We start from the raw sequence: 26,457 nt of genomic DNA, 5'->3' as shown, positions 1-26,457 counted from the left end.
TAACTTAAAGTTTAATTAAAGCCAAGAAATAATCCCGTTGGATCATGAAATTTCCACAAAAATGATACACAACAAATTAAATTATCAGCCGATTGCTGAGACCAAATCCGATTTAAGTTGAATTTGTATTTTTCAAATTGGTCAAGACATTAAATACTTTATGTATGGCCAATTTTCGTTGGGGTAGCTCTGCTCTCAAAAAAACCAACTGTACCAACTTTCACTTCCTTATTAGGGGAATATATATCTATGCACTTGATAAAATTGGGCAAATATCTGCAGGGCTATATTGATAAATATCAAAACATCTTTAACACACACTCAAGGTCCCTCCCGATATTTTATACAGCAAAAAAAAACAACAAAATTAAGATGTATTGAACATCCTGAGCCGCCATTTTACGGCGTCCAGTATTCACATACTGTATAAGTATTGTTGTCTTTCGATGTTAACAAAGTCCTATGTATGTATATGTATATGTATATGTATATGCATTTGACGCATTGTCTATTATTGTAAATTATTGTTATAGTTATACATATTTAACACTGTGCGGCAGGCACACGAAACGGTCCAAATACGCAACTAAATAGTACTCTCAGATAAATATCATACTACTTTGAGTCTCGCAAGGTACAAATAAGCCAAAAATAAAAGATAATAGTCTGGCCAACTATAATATAACTATTGAATGTTGAACAAACTTTCACTACAATTAGGATTATAAGTATGTGTTATGTTACATCTATTGGAAATCAATTTGTTAATAGTTAATTGAATGGGATATTGGCTGCTTTTGAGGAGTTTGCTTTCTGATTTGATAGGTTGATTTTGTTTCTTGGTCGTTAGTTACTGTTAGTCAATATAATATATATAAACGGCTAGGTAAATGGAATAATGGAGTATGCATTTTTGATGTCAATAAATGAAATCTAAATGTTCTAAACGTAACTACGTGGACTTATTTCGGGTGTGCTCCAAGGAGATAATTATAGAGAGATCTTAATAGACAGGTTTTTCTTTTTTTTTGTTTAAAATGGGCTCAAAACGTTTTCATTGATTACTCGGGGTGCATCTTTTGTGTTATGTCCATTTTGTTTTCATTGTTAGTTCTCTCATTGTTTTCTTTCATTCTTGTAAATTGTCCTTGTCTCTGTTTCGCCACGCCGTACACTCGTTTTTAAGTACGCCGTAACCGTTGTGCAGCTCATTCCATCCATCAAGCAAATTGGCCAGAGCAACGCAATTGCACCTCATCATCAGACAGCGACATTGCTAATTGGCTAACAAAGTGCTGGCGGCCCTGTACGTGTACGTGTACGTAACGTTAAGAAAAAAAAAAAAGAAAAAAAAACTGGTTGCCGTAGCAGCAAATATATCATCATGTGCACAACCAACATCCAACCAACATATCAACATCCACAACAGACTCACCAGCAACTACAGACCACACACTCAAACTCAAACGCACTCAATTAACGTCGCACATTGCAAATTTGTGTTTCATGCTTGTGTGTGTGCAGCTGTTCCCGCAAACAAAAACTGAAAACTAAATGAAAACCCCAAAAATCCAAAATCCAATAGCAGCGCGGCACGCAGACACCGGAACGCGTGGCGCCCGGAGCACGTTATTCCTATCAGCAAATGCTGGAGAGCCAGGAGGAGAGCCGGGCGCCCACAACGCCCAAGAAGGCCGAGCCAGTGTACATCATAGACGATGAGGATGACGATGAGGACGAAATTGATGCCATTGCGGAGGAGGATGAATCCTCGCCGCCCGTCGATATACAGTCGCCGCCTTCGTACGCAGACACCGACTCCGATTGCTTTGAGCGTCCGCGGGGACGCTATACCAGCGACTCGGAGAGCGATTGTCGCCCCTATAAGCCGTCACGTTCCGGGCGCAGCACGCCGGAGTATGCCGGTGGCCATCGCAAGTCCGTCAGTTTCGATCTGAGTGGAGACGAGCGCTCCAAGTCGGATTATGAGCGCTCGCGTTCCCGCACGCCGGATCGCTTCACGCGCGCCTATGACTCGGAGCAGGATACGCGCACAAAGGCCATTGGCCGCATGCCGCGCAAGGGTATCCTGCGCGCCACCAGTCCCAGCTCCTCGGCCAGCTCCACGCTGGAGCGTCGTCCCGAAAAGCCGCCGCCCATCGTTCCGACCGTAGCACGCATACGCGAGGTGGAATCACCGCAGCTGCAGCGTGTTTCCCGGGCCACATCGCCCGAGCGACCCGGTGAGCTGGAGCGCGAGAATCCCTTCCGTCAGGTGGAGCCCTATGAAGATGACGAGTACACGCAAATTGCCAAGGCAATCAGCATGTCGCCGCGCTCGCCGCGGGATCAGTTCTTCTTTGGCGCCTCTCGCTCCAACGAGGATCTGATCGAGCAGTCGCATTCCAGTGGCCGCAGCACGCCCAGCACGGTCATATCGAAGTCGACGGAGAACTTGACGGGCGCACGGCCCAAAGTGCCGCCGCCAACGCTGCCCAAGCCGCAGCTCAAGAAGGCCGATCTGGTGCGCAACGTGGCGCTCGAGACCTTCCAGGCCACCGATGTGGGCCAGGGCGACTTTGCGGTGTTCGAGCACGACCCCAGCACCAATACCATACACCAGGTGGCCAAGCTGCCCGTTCGCCTGGCCAGCAGCAAGTCGTCCAGGCCGCGTGAGAGTCCGCCGCCGCCGCCCGTCAACTACTCGACGCTGCCCAAATCGCCGCTGCCCAAGCTGGCGGCTGCGCTGCTGGAGGAATCCGCCTATATGGAGGCGCTGCCGCCAGCACAGCGGCGTCCCAATGATTTCGTGCACGAGAACTCGCCGGACAATATATTGGTAACGCCGGAGCAGCATCGGGATTTCTTGCTGCGCGAAAACGAGATGAGGAATCAGCTGCGCGCTCCCTACGAGCCGGCGCCGCCCATACCCATAGCAGCCGGCAGCGGCGGGGGCGACAGCAGCAACTATGCGGTAAACAACCCTTTTCTAGATTGTTGCGACACTGACATTGACAGCCTGCCACTGCCACCCCCACCACCCCAAACACCGCCCGCCCAGCATTCATCAGCACGTCATTTGCATGAGCCGCCACTAACCGCTGTCGCCACTAACGCAACAACAACATCTTATTCTCCCATTGCCAACATTGCTAACAACTATCTGATGGATGCCGCGCCGCAGCCGCAGCAGCTGCTGTTGGGGCCCGCAACGCCCGCGCAAATCTTTCCCGCGGCCCAAATACTGCCCGTGCAATATGCCAGCCTCCCGCAGCCGCAGCAGCCCAATAAGCTTAGGTTGGGCGGTGCGGCCACGCCGCAGCCCGTGTTCAACGTGCTGCTGCTGCCGCCCGGCGATCAGCGCCAGGTGGCTGCCGGTGACGGTGCCGGTGCCGGCTCCTCCGCAGCTGGGCCGCTTTATCTGCAGGCGTCACAGTTACCGGTGAGTGAAACGCGTGTTGCTGTCTCATCGTCCACGCCCGTTGTCACGCCCAAATCGCCCTCCTATGCCACCATGAAGTTTCCAACGTTCTCGGAAATTCTGGTCAGCCCAGACTCAAATAGCAATTACCAGAACATGACCACAGCTCGCGTTGACATATCGAACTCGTCGCTGGGCACCAGCAGCTCCTTCTCGATTAACTCGTCCAACTCGTCGCTGCTGGCGAAGACCGCGCCTGCGGTCGGTGCGCCCTACAGCAGCTACTATGAGACGGCCGAGGAAATCTATTCGACCATCGAGGAGGAGGCCATTTACAGTAATACCGCGTTCTTTGACTCACGTCGCAGCAGCGATACCTCCCTAAATTGTCGCGCCTCCAAGTCGCCCACACCGCCCCCCCTGCCACCGAAGCGACCGTTAAAGCCCAGCAAGCTGCGCACTGCTCCGCCGCCGCCGCCTCCGGTGGCCCAGAAGCCGCACGGTCTACGTGGCATGGCCAACTTCAAGCTGCGTTCACAGTCACAGCCACAGCTTTTAACAATAGCACCCACCACGCCCCGAACACCCCAAACGCCCACAACGCCAAGTGGCAAGGAGACGACCGTGTAGCTCAATGCCGCCTCGACGCCCACTTTCGAGATGTCCACTTGAGCTAGCTGCCGTCTGTCGTCTGCCTTCTGCCTGTTGCTTTCTGGGTCAAGCTGGCGACGCTTCTTAAGTGCTCCCTAGTTAACTGCCTCAATTGCATTACCACAAACCAACTCCCTCCCCTCCCCCCCCCCCCCCGCACAGTTGTCGACCAGCCGCTCGTGCATTTTAATTAAAATCCAACACCTTTTTAGCCATCAATTAAAAGTGCAACAGCAAATTGAGCAGCGCACTGCAGACGCTGCTGTAGCTTTCAATATTTTTATTTGATTGATTGCTTGCCGGTAACCAACTGCGAGGGGGGAGTTGGGGGGTTGGCAACCAGTGCAACCAAACCACATATCACCTGCAACCCGCCGCATCTGTCTTCCTAATTAGATGCGACTTTTTGTTGACTTTGGCGCCAGCCACCACACCTGCCAAATTCCTGCAAGTTAAATGTGCGCCCAAAGCCGCTCCTAAGCACCTCAATCAACATTCTGCTTACTCTCCTTCTCTAATTTTCTCTCCCCCTCCCTCCCTCTCGCTCGCTCTCTCTCTCTGCTTTTGGTCGAGTTTAATTTGACGTTGATTGAAACATTCGTTGCTTGAAGCGCTGCAGTTAACTCGCCCGCCCCGCCCCGTCATCAGGTCGATTCCTTTCTCTTTTTTTTTCACAACTTGGCGAACACGAATAAAACCCAATGAGAAAATTGAAGTTAAATCCACACACACACACACACATATATATATAGAGACAGCCACACAAATTACAAAAACAAAATACAAATGCAATTTTTACACTTTTACAATTTATATAGTTAATTTTTGCGTAGAGCTCTTAAGTTGATTTTAATGCTAATTTATTTTGACTAACCAAACAAGTTGAATATTTTTTTAAATACGTATCTTAAATAAACGATTCTGTGTAATTCGATATGTTGGATATCTCTCTCTCTCTTTCATTTTGTGTTGTCCCTCCCCACGCCAGTTGGCTTGATATGAGCTTATCTAAAAGATAAGTTATTCTCTGCGTGACCTTGACTAATTCGCCTGACCTGAACTGGTTCGCAACTTGGCTAACTTAACCACGCCACGCCCCATGCCTTGATGCACGCTGCGTGCCGCACGCTTTGGCGTCCGGCGCTGCACTGATTTGTCGCTTTGGGCAATGCGACGCAGTTGGCCTCAGCTCTGAGCCAACTCGCAGACTCGCAGTCTTATCTTATCAGTTGACACTGTTAATTGCGATACGCGATAAGCGTGCTGCCAATGTCTGTGTATTGATAACACACTAACACACTGACAGACACTTGATGGGCGAAGCGGGGGGCGTGCCTGAATCATTCAATAGCTTATTGGCTTTTAATGCGCTGACCAGAACTGCTCGACCCGTCTGCACATGCTGCTGCTGCTGCAGCTTGTGGCCATTTTCTCAACACTTTCATGGCTCAATAAATTTCTATTAGCTCGTCCGTCGTTCGTCCTGGCAGGAGGGAGCATAGCATAGGTCGCCGCTGCTGTTGCTTCAATCTAAGTACGGGTATCGAGTTTAATTGAAAATCGAAAAATCCGATACGAAATTAATTTCTTTGCTAAAAATACAGCACAGTGGATCCTTGATACTCTGGCTGCCAGCTCCCGGCTGTTGCCTGATGGCCTTTGTATATATAGCTGCGTACTTGACTTGTCTTCATGGGGGAGTTGGGAATTGGGTGGATTAGTTGCTGATATCGCTTTTCCATGCACTTGTCGTTAGTCGCTCGCTTGTGCTGCTCTCCTTTATTTATGAGCCTGGCTGGCCTTGTGTGTTGGCCAGTGTAGCACTCGCATCTGTGTGCGTGTGTGTGTGTTATCCATGCAAGCCAAAGGATAAGGTTGCAATTTGTGCAGTTTAACGCTGGCTTTTGCTCTTGCTCTTTCTACTGCCGTTTAATGACTTTGTCGTCGTTGCAGCAGCCGCCCACACACACGCCCCCCTTCGCCTTACTCACCCTGCAGGCATTGGCCTTCTCATATTGCCTAAAACGAAGAAATTGCTTGAAAGCATAAAACCGACAGTACATGACTTTGGATGATAAATTGCCTGACCCCCACTCCAGTTCTGCCCTCTGCTGCTGCTCTGGTCTCATTCCAGCCGCCACAGCTGTAATTTGCGTCCCCGCGCCCGTAAATTATATGCCTTGGGGCAAAAACAATGCGTTGATTCCCTCCTTTTGTTGGTCATTTCATGAGCGAAGCGCTGGCTGCTCCTAACATCCTGCTGCTGTTTCTGCACTAACAAATGCTCCTCCATCGTTCCATGTGCTTTTTAATAAACTTGTGCAGTGCCATCAATTTGGTTTATGGTCGTTTGGATTTCTTTGACTTTCATTTTGAAAACTGCAGTTTTTCCAGTCGTTTAATTGAAAATGGACAACACGAGTCAAATTTTTGACTATTGACTTTTTGTTTGTTTTGGGTTTTCATTGAAAGCTTTTTTATTTTTGATGACTTGCTAACAAAAGGTTTTGCATTTTTCCAGCCATCACCTGCGGCCGAGAATGCGCCGGCCGTGGCCACACCAACACCCACAAAAGTGCCTAAATCGGTATCCGATAAAAAACGATTCTTTGAGTCTGCCATGGAGGATCAACACAAGCCCACACAAAAGACAGGTGAGTTGATGTCTAGCTGCAAAAAGTAAAAAACACATCAAACAAGTTAGAGGAGTCCAGTTAGCAGTGACCGACTAGGTGATGCCCTGCACCCAGCGGCGAGCTGCCTTTGCAAATATTGTAGCTTTTTACTATACAAGAGAGTCAGCATACCAAATGTGGAATTTGTAGTACGTAGAAATTATGAGATATGTGCAAAAACAGGATTTCAACATATCAATGCAAAAGAAAACTTGATCTGCGCTGGCAATGAGCGAATCTACATTTAAAACATGGCAAGATGTACTAGATTGTAATACTCGCAAGAATGTATATACATTGTGGAGTCGGAAATTTCTCCGTCTTCCTGTTACATTCATTTGCACAAAGCCAATATACCCTTTTAGCCAATTTTCAATGGGTACAAGGATTGAAAAGCAGTAGTCAAAATAGTGCTAAAATGGAAGCTTCCCTGTACTCAGATCTAAAACAAACATCTACACAAGCTAAACTGATAGAGAATATAAAGACCCAAAACATCAAATATAGTACACACAGGACATAAATATTTAAATTCATTGTCGAAGAAATATGTTTAAAAATATATTTGGATTTTACCACTAATAGTATTCTATAATTATGTCGTTATGTTAATCAAACTACGAATTCCTAGAATTTATCAAAATACATTAAACATCTCTAATGTAAGGAAACCAAAATAAAACATAATCACAAATGTATCTTTGAACATTGTTTATCTTGAACCTTGAAATGCCAATATTTCCCAATAACATACAAAAAAACATAATATTTTACCATTAAAATAGGGTTATTCACATATATAACAAACAAGGTTGATAATTAAATTTGATTAGATTAAAAACCCAAATTGAATTCTTATAAAGTTCTGAGGGTGAACAATCTTTGATCCAGCAACGTACCTAGAAAAAAAGACTGCCTAATATTGGCAACAGGCAATTAATCAATTCGCATATGTTAAATAAGCGAAATATTTCTATCGATCTTTCGAGGAGTTAATCGTTGGTATTCATTCGTTATTCGATGTGATTCCACATGTAGAAGATGTAAATTTTTCCATATGATCACGGCGCCAGAGGACATAGTCATATAATATTAAAACATATCCCAGTATATATCAAAATGTGTTTCAAGTCCCTAGCTGGAGGGTGGCGTGCATATCAATATACTCTTGTCAGTTTTTGAACGAGTATAAAGATTCTGTTGCGCATAAGATACACAATAATAAGATGAAAATGAAGGCAGCTCTCAGTGGTTGGTTTTCAGGCCGCATATCCATTGCTTCTTGTGTCTTGTGCTGGCAATTCTTATCAGGTTTTTGCTCAGTGGCTTGTGTAATTAGAAAAGGAGGCGTGCGACTGTACGTAGCTCCTTCCTCGCTGGAATTTGCATGACAAAGAAACGTCAAAGGAGGTAAGAGGAAGACAGAGAGAGAGAAACAGAGAGAGAGAGAGAGATGGAGAGAGCCTTCACAAGGATGTAGTTGACGTGCGCAACTGCAGTCAGGGATTAAAGCTAACCACGGAGGCGTTGGCTAGCGCAACAGCACGGGTTTCTTTTTATATTTAACTAATTTATATTTTTTTTTACTAGCTTTTAGTATTTATATAGGGGATTTGTTGGGCGAGGGGGGGAAGGGTCTGCAGTTTCATCGCAATAAAATGTTGGCGGCTTTAAGTGAAGGGTGGCATTAAAAAGAGTTGCTTTTGGCTTATGGTTAACTAAAGTGGTTTTGCTCTATCCTATAAATTGCAGATAAAGTTTTTTCGTTCCTGTCAAAGGACGAAGTCGAAAAGTTGCGGCAGGAAGAGGAAAAGAAAATTGCAACATTGCGTCGTGATAAGAAATCCAGATTATTAGATGCTGCCAATGACAACATTGACAAGGACGACGATGGCAGGCATCCTGATAAGCAACAGGATACCGCTGACAACAGCAGCGGCAGCAGCGAATACAACAGCGACGACGACGACGACGACGAGGACCACAACGAACTGCAGGCAAGCGGCCGCAGGGATGTCGTTGACAATGTTGTGCGGGCGCAGTTCGATGATGCGGAGGACATGAGGTAAGTGCACTTCATGGCAAAGTCTTATTGGATCATTGGTGCTTGCGCTCTTTTTGCATTTTCTGTTACATTTCAATGCACAGACACGTCCACAATTGGTCACTCCACAACACAATTACGATAATGACACACACACAATCGCACACTTCGACACATATTAGCTATAATCCAAGGTGTTTGTGCATTTGTCTTATCTATTTGCTTCATGTTAAGTTTTAGGCATTGGTAAAGTTTTCTACTGCTGCCTTTTGGTTTGGTGCTGGTGCCGGTGCAAAGAAAAAACGCTTTGATTTATGTTGCTCTTAAATTAAATTATCCATAAGCATACACACACACTCTCTCTCTCTCTGTCTATCACACACAGACACAAACATATATCGTAGTTCATATTTTTCACTCCACATGCCGCACATCCAGCCAATTGACGGAGCTGATCATCATTATCGAAACGTAGTGTATGTTATAAGCATCTATTCAAGTTAAATAAGTAGCCCTTACATGTAGTTACATATATACCATATATCTAAGTATATTAAGTACCCACACTTATATACACCCAAAGCGGTTTAAGTTTTAAGTAGCACTTAGGCGTTGTCTGGACTCGTAAATCGCAGGAGAGCCTCTGAGGCGTTTTGCCACTTAAAAACATGTTATGCCTCTTATGCGTGCCTCATATTTCTTCAGCCATCAGGCAGAGCGAGAGAAAGAGAAGGAGAAGGAGAGCGAGTTCTATTTTAATATATCCATCCAGTGGCGCATAACTCGACATTATCTATGAAAAGGCTCTGGCATAGAACTTCTGCTTCTACTGGTAGCAGCCAAATTTATTCTCGCATTACGGCGCTTTGTGTGTTTATTTTGCAGCATATCGCGTATACGCAATGTTCTCCCATGCCCGCGAGCTGGCTCGATTGGCAGAGTTTTGCTTTTGTGCACTGGCTGAAAATTCAATTCCCGCAGGCCAAATGCCAGCTGTTTTCGCAATTGGTTAACTTCATTTTTCAAGCAAGCCGCAAATTGTTGCGTTCGTGGCGCCTCCCACGCAGCCAGCATTAATGGCAGGCGGGCAACTGAAAAGGTCGCGTTGTGGGCGGGCAAACACACGCGCGCTCAGTTCCAGCTACGCATAATTTTAGGCAGTGCGTGGATTTCAATTTATGCGAAAACATCCTGGAAGCGCGAGCGACAACAAATCCTGCTTATAAAGGATTCCTCTGATCTTTTGAGGAGTGCTACTCGGGAACTGTATTTAAATAAATAATAATCGCTGCGACTTAATTTGTTAACCCACAAAATCCCTGTCAGTGTCACTCGAAGTTGCATGCAACATGTAGCAGCCGCAACGCGCAAACTTTTGCCAACTCCATCGAGCTGTTGCTGTTGCTTAAATATAAGTATCTCTATGTAGTATGGTATGTACCTCTCATGTATGTCAGAAAGCAACTGGGAGCCACTGCTGATGTCATTCCCATTCCCGTTGGCCTCCAGCACCCTTCAAGCAGTTGTTATTTTTTTGTTTGTTGTTGCTCTACTGTCGTCTGTCCATGCTGCTGGCGTACCTTTACATGTTTATCAGGCAACGTATGTCTGGCGTGTATTGCCGTCGCCCATGGCGGACTTGCTTCTAGTTGTTGACTCTGGCAGCATTATGTAATGAGCAACAACAATGTAATTTAATACAATTTTATCCACACTCCAGAGTGTTGAAGGACAACAAAATGGAAACAAACAAACTGAAAATAAAGGCATGAAATTCAACCTTTAAGCGTACAAAAAACCAAATACCCTGGCCATTCCAACTCCCATTAATCGGATAGATTACAATATGGGTATTGTTCAATGAAAACCTATTAAATGAATACCACTTAATTATTAACACTTTATTTTAAAAAAAATATTTCATTTCACGTCGTTTAAATCAATGGCAGAGTCTAATTACCCAACAAGTGCGAGCTCTCAACCCAGGCTAGGGAATCGATATTGTGGTTGAACTTAATTGCATAACCCTGTTATTGAAATGGTCAATCAATAATAAGGATCGAGTCCCTGAGCTCTAGTATATAGTAAAGTATAAGTAAAAACAATCAATTAAAATATTGAGAAATTAAAGTATTTTTGAAAAGTTGCATAATGACCTATAGAAAGTTTGAACTACATTTTCTTGTATGGCTTTTATGGCTGTGGCTAAATTTGGTTCTGTGTGCTTCTGTCATGTGTTGCAAACAGTCTGACAAAGCTGCATAACCCCTGAAAGTGGCACACAAACAAGTCGTGGCATGCACATGAAAGGTTGACAACACGAGATATCATTTAGCGGCACAAAATAACAAGTCGCAAGACATCGGAAGCAAGAGCCGCAACCCACCCACAAGGCGAGCAGCCAACGCTGTCTGTTTGCGAATTAAATGTATGAGAAGTGGAAAGCGGGCGGAAAAAGGGGCGGGGCTGCTATGAAAATATTTCACAAACAAAGAGCCATTATGTACTTTTCATTACGCAAGCGTCTGTAACGTAGCATTAATGGCCTTAGAAGCAAAAGCAAAGCACAGACAGCTAAGCTGATGATTTGCCAGCAAGTAGGCTAACACTCTCAAACTCTCACACTCTATTTGATCTATTCGAGTGGCAGCCTTTCCTTACTTCAATTCAATTCGCGCAAACTGCTCGTTATGATTTTAATTAATTCTCGCTTAGTATTTTCTAAAAACAAGATGTTGTTTGTATTACATGACGCGCAACATAACTGGTCAACAAATCAATGATAACCTTGGAGTCAAATTTGCGCAGCTTCATAGGCCAAGCCGAGCCGAGCCGACTGACCAAATGGCTTACAGCCCGGCCCGAAATTTACATAAATTTAAATGTGTGTTATTATGTTGGCCTCGTTCGGCCTTGGAGCTCATATCATAAGAAAAGGAGACAAACATGTTAATAACCTATTTACAAATTTCCCAGCAAGAATTTCTACTAGTCTTGTTTTTTATTTTTATTTGTTTTTTTTTTTTTTTTGCGCATAAATTTCAGTTTCGGCGCTGCCGTAAAACAGACAAAAGAACAACGTCCGATAAAAAAGAAGAAGATATTTATATAGCCAGCCAGTAAAGCCACAGCAAATTAGCGGGCAGAGCAATGTTCTCAATGATCTTTTCGTATTTATATTCAAATTAAACTCGTTTAAATCTATAAAAATTGTGTAGCACAAAGGCTCGCTCAGATCCGTGTTTATAAATTCTTCGCCAGCTTCCGTGGCGACAAAACTTAACGTTAACGTCAACGTCGGCGTCGGCAACGATGTCGGCAAAACGCAATCGAATTATTATTTGTGCATTAATCGGCTAATTTATAGTTTGATAATTTATGAACTATTTCTAGTTGGTCCGCCGCTGCTTAAACGCTTTGGCTAACCGCTTTGCCAGCGGCTGACAGTCGCGGCTGACTCCCTCGCTCTCGCTTTCGATTGGCTTTGGCCGTTTGGCGCAGCGGTTGCCCTTGAATTAATCGCGACGTCAAGACAATTGGTCAGCTTTGGATTTTGTTTTCTTTGTGTCTTTTTTGTGGTTTTCTTGTTTTTTTTTTTTGGTTTTTTATTTTTTTACATTTATGTACGCAGGTTTGTGAGCGAGCACAGCTTCTTGGGCCGCTTTTGTGATTTTATGCAGATGAAAATATTTATGTTTTGTTGATTGCGCATAAATTAATTTATATTTTATGGCGTTGGCGCTACGTTCGGTCCACAAATGGACCGCAGCGCACCGTAGCGCATATGCAAATCCGTATTTTTTTTTGTGTTTCTGATATAAAAGCATAATTTGACCTTAAGCTAAAATGAGGGCGTTAATGGTGCTCTTTAAATATATGTGTGCGTGTCTAGCTATTTCTGTTGCTCTTCTTCGCATACAATTATTGTTGTTTTTTTTTTTTCAGTTTATTTCGATTGTTTTTTTGTACATTTTGTTTGTTGCTATTGGCGCATAAATATTAATTAAAGTTGGAAAAACCATGACAACATTAAGTGGAAAAGAATGAGCGAGAGCAACTTAGCAGCAGCCGCACCACCACCACCAACAAAACCTAAAGGCAGTAGAACATTTACTTAGCCCCCCCACAATGAGATTTCCTTCTTTTTTTTTTTCAATTATTATATATCTAATTGCTTTTCTGATCCGTACCTCAGTGCCTGCAAGCCCGGTAACAATGCACCTGTTTAATTGTACATCACAAAAACTTTCTGTTTCTGCTTCTCACCAACTTTTTTCAGGAATCCACTTGACGAAATTGAAGCAGTATTTAGAAGCTAATACTAAACTAAGTTCTGACACCAATACACACACACACACACACACACGCGCGCAGCCTAAATCACACAGTTATGAAAATGTGACACGTTTATTGACTAAGTTCTGATATCTAACCAAATAGATACGTAGCCTATATAAATATATATTAACAATTTCTAAGCGAGAGAATTTGACTAAAAACTAACTAACTCCATTCTACATTACTATGAACACCCATTTTGATATGCAGCAAAGTTTTTATAATGTTAGCGACTACGTAACTCGCGATACTTTAATATACTATGTAATGCAGCTAAAGAAGATCGCACGCCCACATAATAAGCATAGTGTTAATGTTGACTTTTTTTTTCAACTTGTACGATATGATATTTCTCTTTTCAATTCGCTCCAAACTTTTACATAAAACGAAAAAACTGCAGCTCAGCGTTGTTCACTTCACCAGCACTTGAAATGCTTTTACACACCTCTGCCACACTCGTACACCTGCAGCGGTTTTAAAGTACTCACTCACACACACACACACACATACACATACACAGTTATACACGCCCACTTACTGACTCACTTACCGCCCTTAGCGCCAGGGGCCATGTTATTAGCATACTACTACCACACGCGTTTAGTATTTGAAAAAAAAAAAACGGGAGAAAATATAAAATTAAAAATAATGATTTTTAGAGCAGGACAAGGAGTCTAATTAAAATGCTCTAGGCACGTTTAGCTGCTTACAGAGAAAGGGAGGGAAAGGAGAGGAGGGAATTATAGTGCCTAGCTAAATAAATGAGTAATTCCTGACTTAATAGTTACATTTGCGTATTCAATTGTTCACAGTCCCAGAAGCCGTCGTTTGTCATTGTTTTAATTTTAAAGGCAACTCGACCAATTTCCATAAACGAACTAAACAAATATTACAAACTTGTTGGGTGAAGTCCGAAGTTGAAACAGTTTTATTCATGTGTTTAACTGCAGTATTTAGTTTTATCTGCGACAATTCCAAGCGCAGCTCCTGAGTATATATTCCCGCAAACGCATGCATGTTAAGTTTATGAAATCGAGTACGTTGTTGTAGTCAGCGTTAAATTTTTTAATTATATATTTTATAAATATTTATATGATTGTATATGTATTAATATAATTACAAACACACACACACACACGAATTAAGTGTTCTATATATGTACTACGTTTACGAAATCCATGCATCATCATCAACAACATGAACCAAAAACATCCACAACTATTTATGCTCACACATTGCCAATGCATTTCCTGAATAACATGTGCCATATATCTTATATATGAATGTATGTATTTTTTGTTACTTCGCATCATAATGGAAAAATGTCTATAAATAAATAAAAGAAGAAAATCAATTTCAATTTATTGCAGTTTGTCATACATCTTACATATTAACTAACAAACAAATATATCTCGGTTATGGTTATTTATAAATTTCGATTTACTTAATCTCGACAAAAATATTGAAAACCAAGAACTAGGAGCAAAACGAATTCCAAGTAAAAGTACATTGTAAAAAGTTATAAGGACACTCTATACATAAATCTGTCAATTGCAAAAGTTCAGCGCGTTTAAATACTATATATATATATATATATATATATAATGGTCGGATTGTCCCGCTGGGGCGGAATGCCAGCATGTCTGCTGGTGCCCTCTGGAGTGCCTGCGCAAAGTTCATTTAAAAGTCGAAAGGACAAATGAATGAATAAAACGAGCCGAGCAAATGGCAGCGCCGAATTGTGTAAAAAAAAAGAGAGAAGAAAAATAGTATAACAAGTGCAGCTTGGCCGGGTCAAGCCTGGCCGCACTTAGCCAACACTGCAGCTGCCCTTCTATGCGCTTCTCAGCCGTGACAGCTGCTGCTCACTCGTAGGTGGCTGAGCTTCTCACCGCCGACGGCGGCGTGTGAACTGGAATACATAAATCACTCAAGCTGAAGTTGCAGCCACGCTGATTCAGCTGCAATAATTTCGCATTAAGCTTGAACCGAAAGTGTGTAGCAATTTGTTTAAGACAAAAGCCACTTGCAGCGAGTTCTTAAAAAACAGCCAAGAGTGCTCTAGTCAAAAGTGTTCGACTAGCAGATACCCTGAAATCGCACACACTATGGGAAATGCGTTCGTAATTAACTAAGCTGTTGTCCGATCATTATAAAATATTAAGGGCATAAATATGGGGGAGTTCCAAAAGTGAAATACTCTAGAACTGAGCATACATCCCAAATTGGTGGATCTACCTCTTCCAGCCACAGGAGAACCTATTTTCTAAATTTAAAGTCAACGTCTTCATGCCTAGGCTAGGTCAGCGACAATCTCATAGATTCAAGGAAGCCTTCTGCCCTCTACATACACTTGTACCATTATACCCTTTATGTTCAATATCACTGGGGTAGGGTATAAGAATCGGGCCACAAAGTTCGTCAGTGGCAGACTTAGGCAACGCGAGCATAGCCAGAGGAGGAGTAGTTGGAGGAGGTGCGTGGAATACCACTGGCGGATGAAACCTTATTGCAAATAGTTTTAGTGTGCTCACTTTTAAAATTAATTTTGCATACATACGTATATATTTGTAGAGTGCTATACATATATATGGATATGTAAAGCGGGATGGCAACGCAAGTTTTACGACTTAGCCGAGTTGCAACTGCTCATGGCTTATGCCATGCCTGGGCCAGATTGTCTCGAGCTTTGGCTCTGGCTGTGACTCTGTGCTCCTGTTCTTCATTCTCCATTGCCAGCTCCCTGTTCCCTGTTCCTGCGTGTGGGCATCGCTTCAGTGCCTTGGCTGTCTGCCTTAGCACGCTAATCTCCAGATGCCATGTTATTGCACTTGTTGGCAAAGTTGTTCAAAAAGTGATTTTGTCAGTGACGGGGATTTGGGCTAGGCGTGAGTAAAAGTTTTCAATGTGTTTCTTGGTTTTTAATTACAACAAATTTGACTTGCTGTGCCAAAGTTTGCTGCATGCAGCCGCAGGCACGTACACATCTGACTAAAATGAATTAACGACATTGTTTTTGTAAGCGTTCTCATATCATGTGCTAACCGCATTACACATTCACAAGTTTGTTTGGCCAAAAAACCAAAACTCTTTTTGTTTTGCATATTATCTGTATATTCATATGTGTTTTACTTTGCACAATTGAAACACCCAACAAATCTTAAACCCACAAAAAAAAAAAAAAATGACAGAACCGCACAAGCTCAAGCGCAGACAACGCACGCGCCTAGCAAAATACCCAAGCAGCTGCGGCAGCAGCGCGCCAAGGCCACGCCCACTGCGGCACCTGCTAGCGATACGCCCAAGCCGTCACTGCTGCCCAAGCCAAAGGTCAAAGTTGTGATGCCGCCCGCGCTGCAGCAACGTCTGTGGCAGCAACAGCAGCAATCTCAGCCCGAGGAGCCAACCATACACGAGGAGGAGCAGCCTGCCACGCCCAGCGGCGGCTCGGGCAGCCGCATACCCGTGCGCACACTGAAGGCAGAACGCCGCGCCCTGGCAGCAGCTGCACGCCAGGCAGGCCTCACTGTGGACGACTACCTCCAACAGCTGGAGGAGGAGCAGCAGCTGGAGCTGGGCGCCTCGCCCGCAACGCCAGCGGGCAAGAGCCGCGCCATGATGAAGTAAGTTGAATGCGTGGCGGTCAAAGAGTTGACAAGCATGTGAGCAGAAGTCCAGAAGAAGTCGCCGCAAAGGTCACAGGTCAAATGTGCTGGCAAATCAACAGCTCGTAGGCGTAGCCATTTAGTTTAAGTATCCGTTTGCTATTTAGCTTTTGATGGCGAGCACACACACACACACACACACAAACACATACAAATAAGCAAAAATACATGCACACGCACAAGCGAAAGGCAACTATTAGTTTCAATGTGATACTCCGGCCTATATTCTTATATCTATGTATATAAATCTCTGTAAATCTAGGGACACACTTTCAACTTTATTCTTTTAGTAAGTTAGTTTTTTTTTGTATTACTATTTTGGTGTGTGTTTTAGTTACTTGACTTCTGTATTTAGTTTCGTATATCTTATCGACACATACTTTTTACTTGTAATTAGCCTTTACGAAGGAATTGTCTTCTGCAGCACCTTTTGCCTATGACTTACTAATATTGTGTTTATTTTAACACGCAGCGCTGAGAAGCGTGCCTCTTGGCGTGCCGCACGTTTGCGCTCCTTGGAACAGGGCGCGGTCGAGGCGCAGGATGTGATCAAGAACATGCGCAAGATGACCGACGATTTGATCACACACGAGTCCAGAGCCAGCGAGGTAAGTTGTTGGTTACCGCGACTACTTTAAGCCAGCCCACTTTCAAGCGAAACCCCAAAATATATAAAAAAAAAAACATCCCAAAAATTCTAAAAGCAGCCATTAACATGCGTGTTTTGCCCGAGGATTTCGGCTGAGCCACTCCTAACCAGCTAAAGACTACAACCCATAGAGCTACATGGTTTGCTTTACTAACCACAGCAATATACTAAAATTAATTAAAACAAGCATCCGAATGATTCTGTTTCATACTGAAATGTAACTAATGCTAAGATAGCTAGCGACTAGAATAGGGCATCGGAAAATGAAAATGGAAAATGCGGAAGCTCAACAAGATCAGATATCAATATTGCAAATCCCTTTATAAATCAATTTTAAAATGGAATTCATTTCTCATAGATATATATATCAAAATTTTTCTCTCTCTGTAACGCAGCCGAAAATAGTCTTTCCAAAAATTGCCATAAAATCAAGCGATGGCCCGGTCATCGTGCGCGAACGCGAGAAAATACTCGATGAGAAAATTGTGCGGCGCACTGAGGAGGTGCCCTGCCCCATAACGGGGCAACCTCAATTGCGCACCGTCGAGTACATTGAGAAAATCATCGAGACGGAGGTTAGCTAAATCAACTAAAAAAATTAATTGTATACATTTAATTGGCACCAATTTGAGTTTCGTTAGCAATGCAACAGCGTTTTATACATTTTTTGGTTGAAAGCCGCTTCTGTTCTGTACTCGTAAGCGTCAACGTTGTGAGCTGTCTCTCGTCTCGCTCTCGCTCTCGATTTTGTAGTATCTTCACGTATTTTGCACATCCTAAAATCCATTTAATGCACTGCACACAGAGCACCCCACAGAACACCCAACACTCGTATCACTGTAAATAGCATATAGTATATTTCATCAAGATTCGCCGTCTCGCCGCCGACTTAATTATTTTATAGAGCTCATGATTTTTATGTTCCAAGTGCACAAAACTTTGCTGCCTTCTAAAAAGTATCTTTACATCTTGTAAGTGCCATGCCACAAATGTTTACCAGTTGGTTTTTTGTTGTAGTTGTTGTTGTTTTAAGCTTTCAGTTGCGCAGTGGCTTTGTTGACATTGCGCCAGCGCCCCCCTGCCGCCCACCTGAAGCTGTGGGCCCGCTCCTCCTGTTCCGGCTGAAGTGCAGCGCATAAAAAGGACAATAAGCTACTTTTGTGAGGCACCTACGCGAAAAGGTCCTGTGATGCTCGCTCGGCAGCAGCAACAACAAATACCATTTTCCCGGTTATTGTTGTCTTAAGTGTCGTGGTTTTTAGAGACCCCCACCCCCCGCTCCCCCTCTGTCAGGCCGCTCCATTTGGCGCGTATCCGTTTTGGGGGCTCAACCTTCAAAGAGTTTCATTGTTTGTTTTGGGTTTGTTGTTGTCACGTGTCCATAAAGCAGAGACGACCGCAACTTTTACGCGTTTGGGGCCTGATTCTTGATTCATTTTGAGTATGCAAACGCATTATAATGACGCTCTCCATTTTATGGCAAAGTCCATTAAAATTAAAGCAAAAGTTTTGTTTTCGTTTTGCTTGGGCGTCGTTTTAATGATTCTGATCGAAATAAAACCCACAACATAACATTTTACGGCCTCTGCTATTTTTGGCCACAAATCTGTGTTTAAAAATTGCCTCTGTCGCCTGGCTGTGATTTTCAATTTGTAAGCGGAAGGAAGCGCTACGAACGAGAACCGGCTAAAATGTCAACGGCATACAAGTTTATGCCCGACTTCCACAAGCTGCCAACTCTGGTAATTTGAGAGCAAAAACTTTGCTCGTGGCAAGCGGCCCCCAGAGCTGACCCAAATGCTCTGAATGCACTGCGGGACGGCTGCATCCAGTTTCTTAGTTAGCTCAGTGCGAGGCCTGTCAGCGGGCGGCCTCAGCTTATCGTCTTACTGCAATAGAATCCTTTTACTTTGTCAGCGACCAAACGATGGCAATTTTCTCTGCAGTCGTGTCGGCCTTGTTGCCATCAGTTTTCCAGCAGATGCTGCTGCTCGAGACTCATGCCGCCTCATTTATCCTTGGGGTCCATTTACACAACTTTCATATTCACGCTTTTATTACACATTTCATAAATTTTGTTTGTCTCGTTGAAAATATATATTCAAAACCCCCCTTCAAAGCAATTAATTTTTCTCTTTCTCTGAAAAGTTATACGAGTGCTTGAAGCTTTCAACATATTTTTACATATTGCATATTGAATGTGAAATAATCTGCCTGAATAGCTTGTTTAAAAAAACATATTGTTGTTTCATTTTTTATTTGAGCATATCAAGGCAAAAGAGATATTTCATATATGACACTCCAATACACGAGCTTGATAAACGTAAAATACTTGTAGCTATTAATATAAGCGCTTCTAATAAATGTAGTTTTTTTTTTATTTAAATTCATTCTAAGACCATGACAATGGGCGAACAAATCCACCCATTTAGAGAAAATATAAGAAGGAACAACAACATGTTAAAAGAATCCTCGTGACTTTAGGACTGTTAGTTCATTAAAGCGAATTTAGAACAAAATATTCCGACTATCATATATAAATACTCATCGAATTAAAATCATCGCTGAATGAGTTCAATAACTGATTAATTTACTAAAAATTTAAAGGTTTAAGCAAAGGGTAAAATTTAAAATTAATCGTTTATTAACAATCGTTTGTATTGTGTGTTGGCATGTCTTTTAACTCACCTATTATTTCCTAATAATCTCTATATTAATCACGGTAATGTAGACCACATCATTAAAAACATGTATATATATTTATAAATGATTAGCTATGGTTTTGGTCCCGCTGCTTGGTGCTGATTTTTGTTGCCTTCATTAGTACTTAGTAGTATGCCAGCAAACAAATTGCACAACGTATCGCATTCCGATTCCAATGTATTTAGGTGGAGACGTGCAAGGAGCGCATCATTTCATTGGAGCTGCAGGTGCCTGAGGCGGAAGAAGGTACACTTGATGATACACAGCCGCCGCTGGAACTGCAGGCAGATGATGATTTCGACAACGATGATTACGATGATGAGGATGATGATGATGAAGAGGAGGAGGAGGAGGAGGAGGACACTGCCTCCATTGTTACGGTGCAAGCAAACAACGAGAAATTGTTTCTTCGCCACGATGCAGATGCCTATGGCCCATCCTCCATTGACAGCGTCTCGTCGGGCAAGGTACGCATTAAAGCAACGCCGCTGACACTACACCAGACGCTGGCCAAAGAGACGACCATTGTGGAGGTGCTAAATCCTGTCATTGGCGGCGACGGCTGCGCCCGAACTATACAAGTGAGTGGTATGCCCTTCGACATGGATGAGCTGGAGGAGGGCGCGACCTCGCTGCTGCGCAGCGAAACTTTTGTGTTGCCCACTGGCGGCAAGTCGGAGCTGTCATTAAATGCAAAAATGAAGAATGTGCTCGAGGAGCTGCTAGAGAATGAGCGCGTTAAATTGAATTTGCAAAAGAGCCTCGAGGAGCACAGTGACAATGAGAACGACGAGGAGGGCGAAACTGAGAACGTCTATGTGGATGCACGCGACGACGATGAGAGCGCCTATGGTGACGCCATAGATGATGTTGTTGACTTTGGCGCAGCAGTTGTGCCGACGGGCAAAACTAAAGGCCAGGACGATGCCAAGAACGGCAATCAGCAGTTGCTGGAAGCGTTGATCAGGGACAGTAATCGCAATACCATAATGGGTAAATTGGCCAGTCAATTGGCCGACGACGACGACGACGATGACGAGCAGGACGACGACGAGGAGGAAGACGAAAGTAGCGATTCCTCGGACGACGATAGCGATGACTCCGATGAGGAGGACAATGCCGAGCAGCAATTAAACATTGCCTACGTGCAGGGCGCGCAGGTAATCGAGAATCTCAACACTGTGGCTGCGGGCAACAAGCTGCAAAAGTCACAGACATACAACACCATGAAGCAAGCTGAACAGGAGGAACAGGAACAGGCAGCGGAGGAGGAGCAAGCAGGCGGCAATACCCTGGCCCAACTGCAGGCCGAGCAGCGTGCACTGGCCGAGATCTCAAAACAGCTGCGCAAGTCTGTCGAGGATTTGCTAAGCGCCGACGGCGACTCGGTGGTGGAAACCCAGCGCACCTACACGCTGCCAGCTGCCAGCGACAGCAAAGCCGTCGTCACCGTCACCGAGGTGGTAAAGAAGCAAAAGAAAACGGCACGGCAATCGGGCGCCGGCGAATCTGGCGAGGCTATATTCAATCGCCTGCTCAGCGCCGGCGAGTCCGAGCGCCAAATCTTCGATCGGCAGCAGGGCGAAACCATCACAACCACAACCACTGAGGCCTTGCCCGCCGCCGCGGCAGCCGCCGCAGCCGCAGGCGAGCCCAGCACCAGTGTGGTGACCACAACGCGCACAGTCTCCAACATTGTCACCAGCGGCATACCGAGGCTCGAGGCGAGCAAGCAAACCAGTCGCAGCAGCAACAACAACAACAACAACAGCAACAACAACAATCGCAGCAAAAACAAGCGCAAAGGCAAAAAGAAATAGGCAATAGATGTCGACAAATTGCGCATACGACACATGGTCTGTATGGGATTTAACTAGGCATGTACACAAATATTCTCACGAGCCCTTCACCAGCAGCCCCTCCCCCACATAGACATAGACAGTCACATATCAGCGCATTAAGGAGCATTTAACAATGTGCCGTTATACATAATGTATGTACGTTTTATATACGCCTACATATATGTGTGTGTGTGTACCAGTATATATTATACATGTGTGTATATAATTTTAATTAATTGTGCAAATAACTTGTCGCTGCATTTAAAAACACATTTGTAACTAATCATAAAAACGAGCGCAAACAAAAAAAAAAAAGCATAATTATGTAAAATGAAAACAATTTCATAATTATTAAAAATAAAAACCCTGCAAGCCTTTAACAATATTTATTTCAGTAACAACAAAATGGCAATTAAAATTACCTAAAGCCCAAGGAACTATGTACGCATAATTGCAGTAAACAAAAATCTTATTTAATTGATTTAAATAATTTCACTTTGTTTTGCATTTAATTTACTCGCATTCATTTTTTTTGTCATCAAGCCTTATTGTTTGCTTTTCAATTGAATTAAATTTTGCGTTTTTTTGTTTTAGCATTATAAATAAAGAAAAACTCGCCGTTAGCTGGTCAAAAGTTATTTCGATGGTCCCCGTATACAAAATTAATAACCCCGAGCATTCCGACTGTCCATTCTATGCTGGACAATAATATTAAGGTCTAGCTCTAATCAAATATAACAAGTTTATTAATACATAATATTCGCAGTATGTATTTATTGGTGTTGCATTATTCTAGTTACTGCAATCTTGTGGTCGGTGTACAACAACTTACGAGATAGTCAGTCTACAAATGCATTAACTAAACTGTAATTGTAAAAAAAATCAATCCGAGCAAATGATTAAATATTTACCTATATGATATGTATTTAGCGTGTAAGCAAACAAACTTTTTATAAACCGACAAAAAACAAACAAACAAACATTGTTGCAATGTAATAAACAATTCAATTTATTTTTTATTTTTAAATCAATCTTTCACTGTCACACCGACGACTTTCTATTTAAAATAAGCTCCCACGCAGAATATTTGCAGAATTATGCCAATGACGAAAAAGCTCGGCTGTCATTTTTTTTTTCTGAGATAAATATAGCAGCATGCTATTTTTATACGGCTTTTTAAGTTGCGGATTATACATTGGCTGACAACTAAAGTCCAGCACGTGCCATAAGGTTTATATTTTGCTAGTTACCTGACGAGTGGCAAAACCGCTATAGTATTTATTCTGGCTGTTACGGAATACTAAAGTTAAAAAAAAGATAATCGTCATACGAGTAAGTGCTTGCTTCTTAAGCTAAAAATGCATTACAGGAATGGGTTAGTAATAATTACCGTAGGTATGAGTATTTTTCAAACCTTGAAAACAATTAAATATCAAATACTAATGTTGCCTTTATAATTGCATTTATTGAATACATCAAAATCATAGAGATTCAGAATTAAATAAACTAAATCTTAAGCTTGCCGCATTGAGGTCATTTGTGGACAGAGCATTCAACTACATTGAGGTTAAATCACCTTAAGAGCGCAGCTTGTTTATATAGTTATTTCCAGAACCTCGAGATTCTATCATCAGCAGAATTTACAATCGACTCTTGATTTGCAAGCCCTCTTCTGCAGTTCGAAACTTCAACCACTTGAGAATTATATTCTTTAATACAGTTGAGGATTGTTGAAAGTATGTATATAGCATAAGATGATGATCACGCTTCTAATTTACAGCGATTCTCAGCCGGAGTTTTTCCTAATTGTTTCTTTTGGGACTTCACGATGTGCATTCAAAAATGTTGAATAAGAAATATAAAATAAAATGTCATATGACGTAGAATTTTTGACAAACTGAATAATTTTACCTTGTGAAGTAAAGCGAATTAAAGACAACCATTAAGCAGAATGAATTTATTCAATACGAAGAACGGCTGTGTTGTGTTTCCCCAGTCAACATCACGCTTAATGGCATTACGGAAGATGTTTCATTCTGGAGAACACGCGCAACAAAACTGCGTCGGAAGCAGCGTCTGTTGGGGTTGTCAAAAAGATAGACAGTTGGCTGGCAGGCGGGCCTTGGCTGTGGGTGTGTACGGCACCTAATGTAAAAATCGTTAGAATTTGTTGTGCGCCCAACATCATCACATAAACATCAACGCTGACAAGAAGCAAGTTTTAAGCGGAAGCTCTCGACACCGGCAGCATTGAGCGTTGCGGGGCTCACGTTGCGTATGTGCAACGTGCATAATTTGATTTCCAGTCGAGAGAGAGAAAGAGTATGAGGAACGCACGCAGAAGTATTGCAGCTGCCTGCGTCAGCATTTTCAATATTTAATGCCAACCAATTGAATTACGCAGCAAAACCAGCCAAGGGATGCATCTGACGCAAGTCTTGTTACATGCGCAGGCGGCGGTGCCAAGTGCACGGCTCTGCTTTGGTCAGACTGCCACTGCCTGCCTGCCCCCCGCTGAGCAAGACAAATGAATGCGTCATCTCGCTCTTGAGCGCCCAATGCATTTGCATTTGTGCAGCATTTCAAGTGCAGGCGTCCTGCCAGCCAAATGTTGCGGGCCTCCTAATGCTCGTGGAACCACAGCACCACCAAATGTGTGCAGCGCATTAATCAGAGTCTCGTTTTTCGGGCGCTGCCCGACGCTGTTGTTATTGTAATGCATGTTGTGGCTAAAATAAAAGCAGTTTGTCATATTTAATACACTCCGATGGTCTGACAATGTAGCCAACGTCATTTCGCGTCAGCGGGGTGCTCATTACATGGTCTGTCTGCGCCGAAACTCCATCCAATTGTCGTCCCCTGTCACATTTAATAGGATTATGCTTGGTTAAACACAAAGTGTCCTCACACACGCACACACACACAAACACACACAATACGTGTACACTGACATATTCTTTTTGTGCGGGGCGTTTGTTTTGGTGAGGGAGTCTCGCACAAATTTCCAGCATTTGCTGTTTGAAATTTTTCACATTTCACACATAAATTCTGTAAAGATGCTTTTTGGTGTAACTCCTGCTGCTGCTGCTACTGTTGCTAGAAGCAGCTAGTGAAAAATGTCCAGTGTGCACACACGCACACACAGACACACACGCACACTTGAACAGACGCGTAAGCGCAGGTGTCCTGTGCTGCTCTAGTCCTTGGGCGAGCTCGTCGTGCTGTTTGCCTCCGCCAGTTACTGAGTTATCTGGCAAATAATGGAACGTGCTGTGCAGCTGATGCGTTTTCATAAATTTTAAATAAGCGCAGCAGCTGCCACAATACTCGAAAGGCAGAGTCTCTACACCCGAACCTAAGGCCTTGACAAGCCCCAGACAGACATCTGTGCGCCTGTATAGTTTTCCATATTAGCGAATAGTTTTACTTGGCAAAATCAACTTAGGTGGTCAACGGTGAGTTGATTGCCTCATTAATCAAATGTTTTATCAGCCAACTCACGGAAAACTGCATTAACAGCAAGTTGGCACAGCCAGACACTCTGCGGTAGCTAAAGATACCACTTTCTACTCGCGAATCACGTGATTTGCAAAAATGCTGAGGAATTAAGTAAATAATTTATTTTTTTAAGGTCAAATATTAATTGCTGCATATGTTTTTTACAATATAGTACTTGTTTATGTACATATATATTTGTATAAAACTGTGTAATGAATGACTGACTGTAGTTACGTATTATTATGTAGTTCTGGAAAATATCTGAAGACGGTTGCTTAAAGCTTTTCTGCCTACCATCCGATCGGCCCCAAGCTAATTTTCAAAGATCTTTAGGAAAACCTTGAAATACGTCTTTTTAGTGGTAGAAAAGGTAGTCAAAGTTTACGCTTTAAGAACGTGACCTCATGAGTCTGCATAGCTGAGGTAACTGAGCGTCGGACTAACAAGCAAGAGGTCGCTGGCTCAAATATAGTAGTAATTGCAATTTTTGCTTTGGATATTTAAGAAGAAAGCTCAATAAAATTAAAACAGTGAAAGGGAAAATTCATGGCGATTGACAACAATACTTACCACGCTTCTCCTTCGATCTGTCCTTTTGCTAGGCTGCGTAATCTTTGGAATTAGTAGACACAAATACTTGTAATTTTAAACATATTTCTCCTATGTCCCGCTCGAATCAATCGTGTTTGAAATTATGATAACCATCCTAGTTTTTACAAAATTGATAAAAATCGTTGTTCAGATTTAGTTCTGCAGAACACCAGCAAAACTATCATGTAGGCCCTCATATAATATACACTATCCAGAATACTTCTCTCCCTCTTTTTGCTGCCCGACTTTATTTGCAATCAAAATATTATATGGCTGCCATAGGAACTATCCGTCGATAATTTAGCTCTTCCATAAGTTGTTGTCAGTATATCTTGAAATTACACCATACTCTTAATATAAACATTCTTATTTATCAAGATA

General features: G+C 43.0%; 1 protein-coding gene across 21 annotated transcripts in view; it reads left to right on the top strand.

Moving 5' to 3' along the window:
• Nucleotides 1-23,014, top strand: part of scrib (scribble) — a 72,980-nt gene extending 49,966 nt beyond the window's left edge. For 6 of the 21 annotated variants that reach the window (XM_064694564.1, XM_064694569.1, XM_064694562.1 and 3 more), the window contains 8 exons: nt 1,586-2,974; nt 3,185-3,442; nt 6,594-6,726; nt 8,500-8,812; nt 16,321-16,752; nt 17,267-17,402; nt 17,839-18,018; nt 20,332-22,351. In XM_064694564.1, coding sequence (XP_064550634.1) covers nt 1,586-2,974; nt 3,185-3,442; nt 6,594-6,726; nt 8,500-8,812; nt 16,321-16,752; nt 17,267-17,402; nt 17,839-18,018; nt 20,332-21,966 — 4,476 coding nt within the window. In that variant the 3' untranslated portion in view covers nt 21,967-22,351. Of the gene's footprint in view, nt 1-1,585; nt 4,205-6,593; nt 6,727-8,499; nt 8,813-13,070; nt 14,490-16,320; nt 16,753-17,266; nt 17,403-17,838; nt 18,019-20,331; nt 22,352-22,581 lie in introns of those variants that run through there. The other 15 variants (XR_010437610.1, XR_010437611.1, XR_010437608.1 and 12 more) reach the window with 15 other exon arrangements.
• Nucleotides 23,015-26,457: the final 3,443 nt, after the last annotated feature.

Source organism: Drosophila montana, unplaced genomic scaffold (assembly GCF_035044405.1).
Source record: "Drosophila montana isolate Dmon_TW-CO22-7 unplaced genomic scaffold, ASM3504440v1 contig_3733_1, whole genome shotgun sequence".
Lineage (NCBI taxonomy): Eukaryota > Metazoa > Arthropoda > Insecta > Diptera > Drosophilidae > Drosophila > Drosophila montana.
Note: the sequence above shows the minus strand (reverse complement) of the source record. Positions and strands in the feature narration are given on the sequence as shown.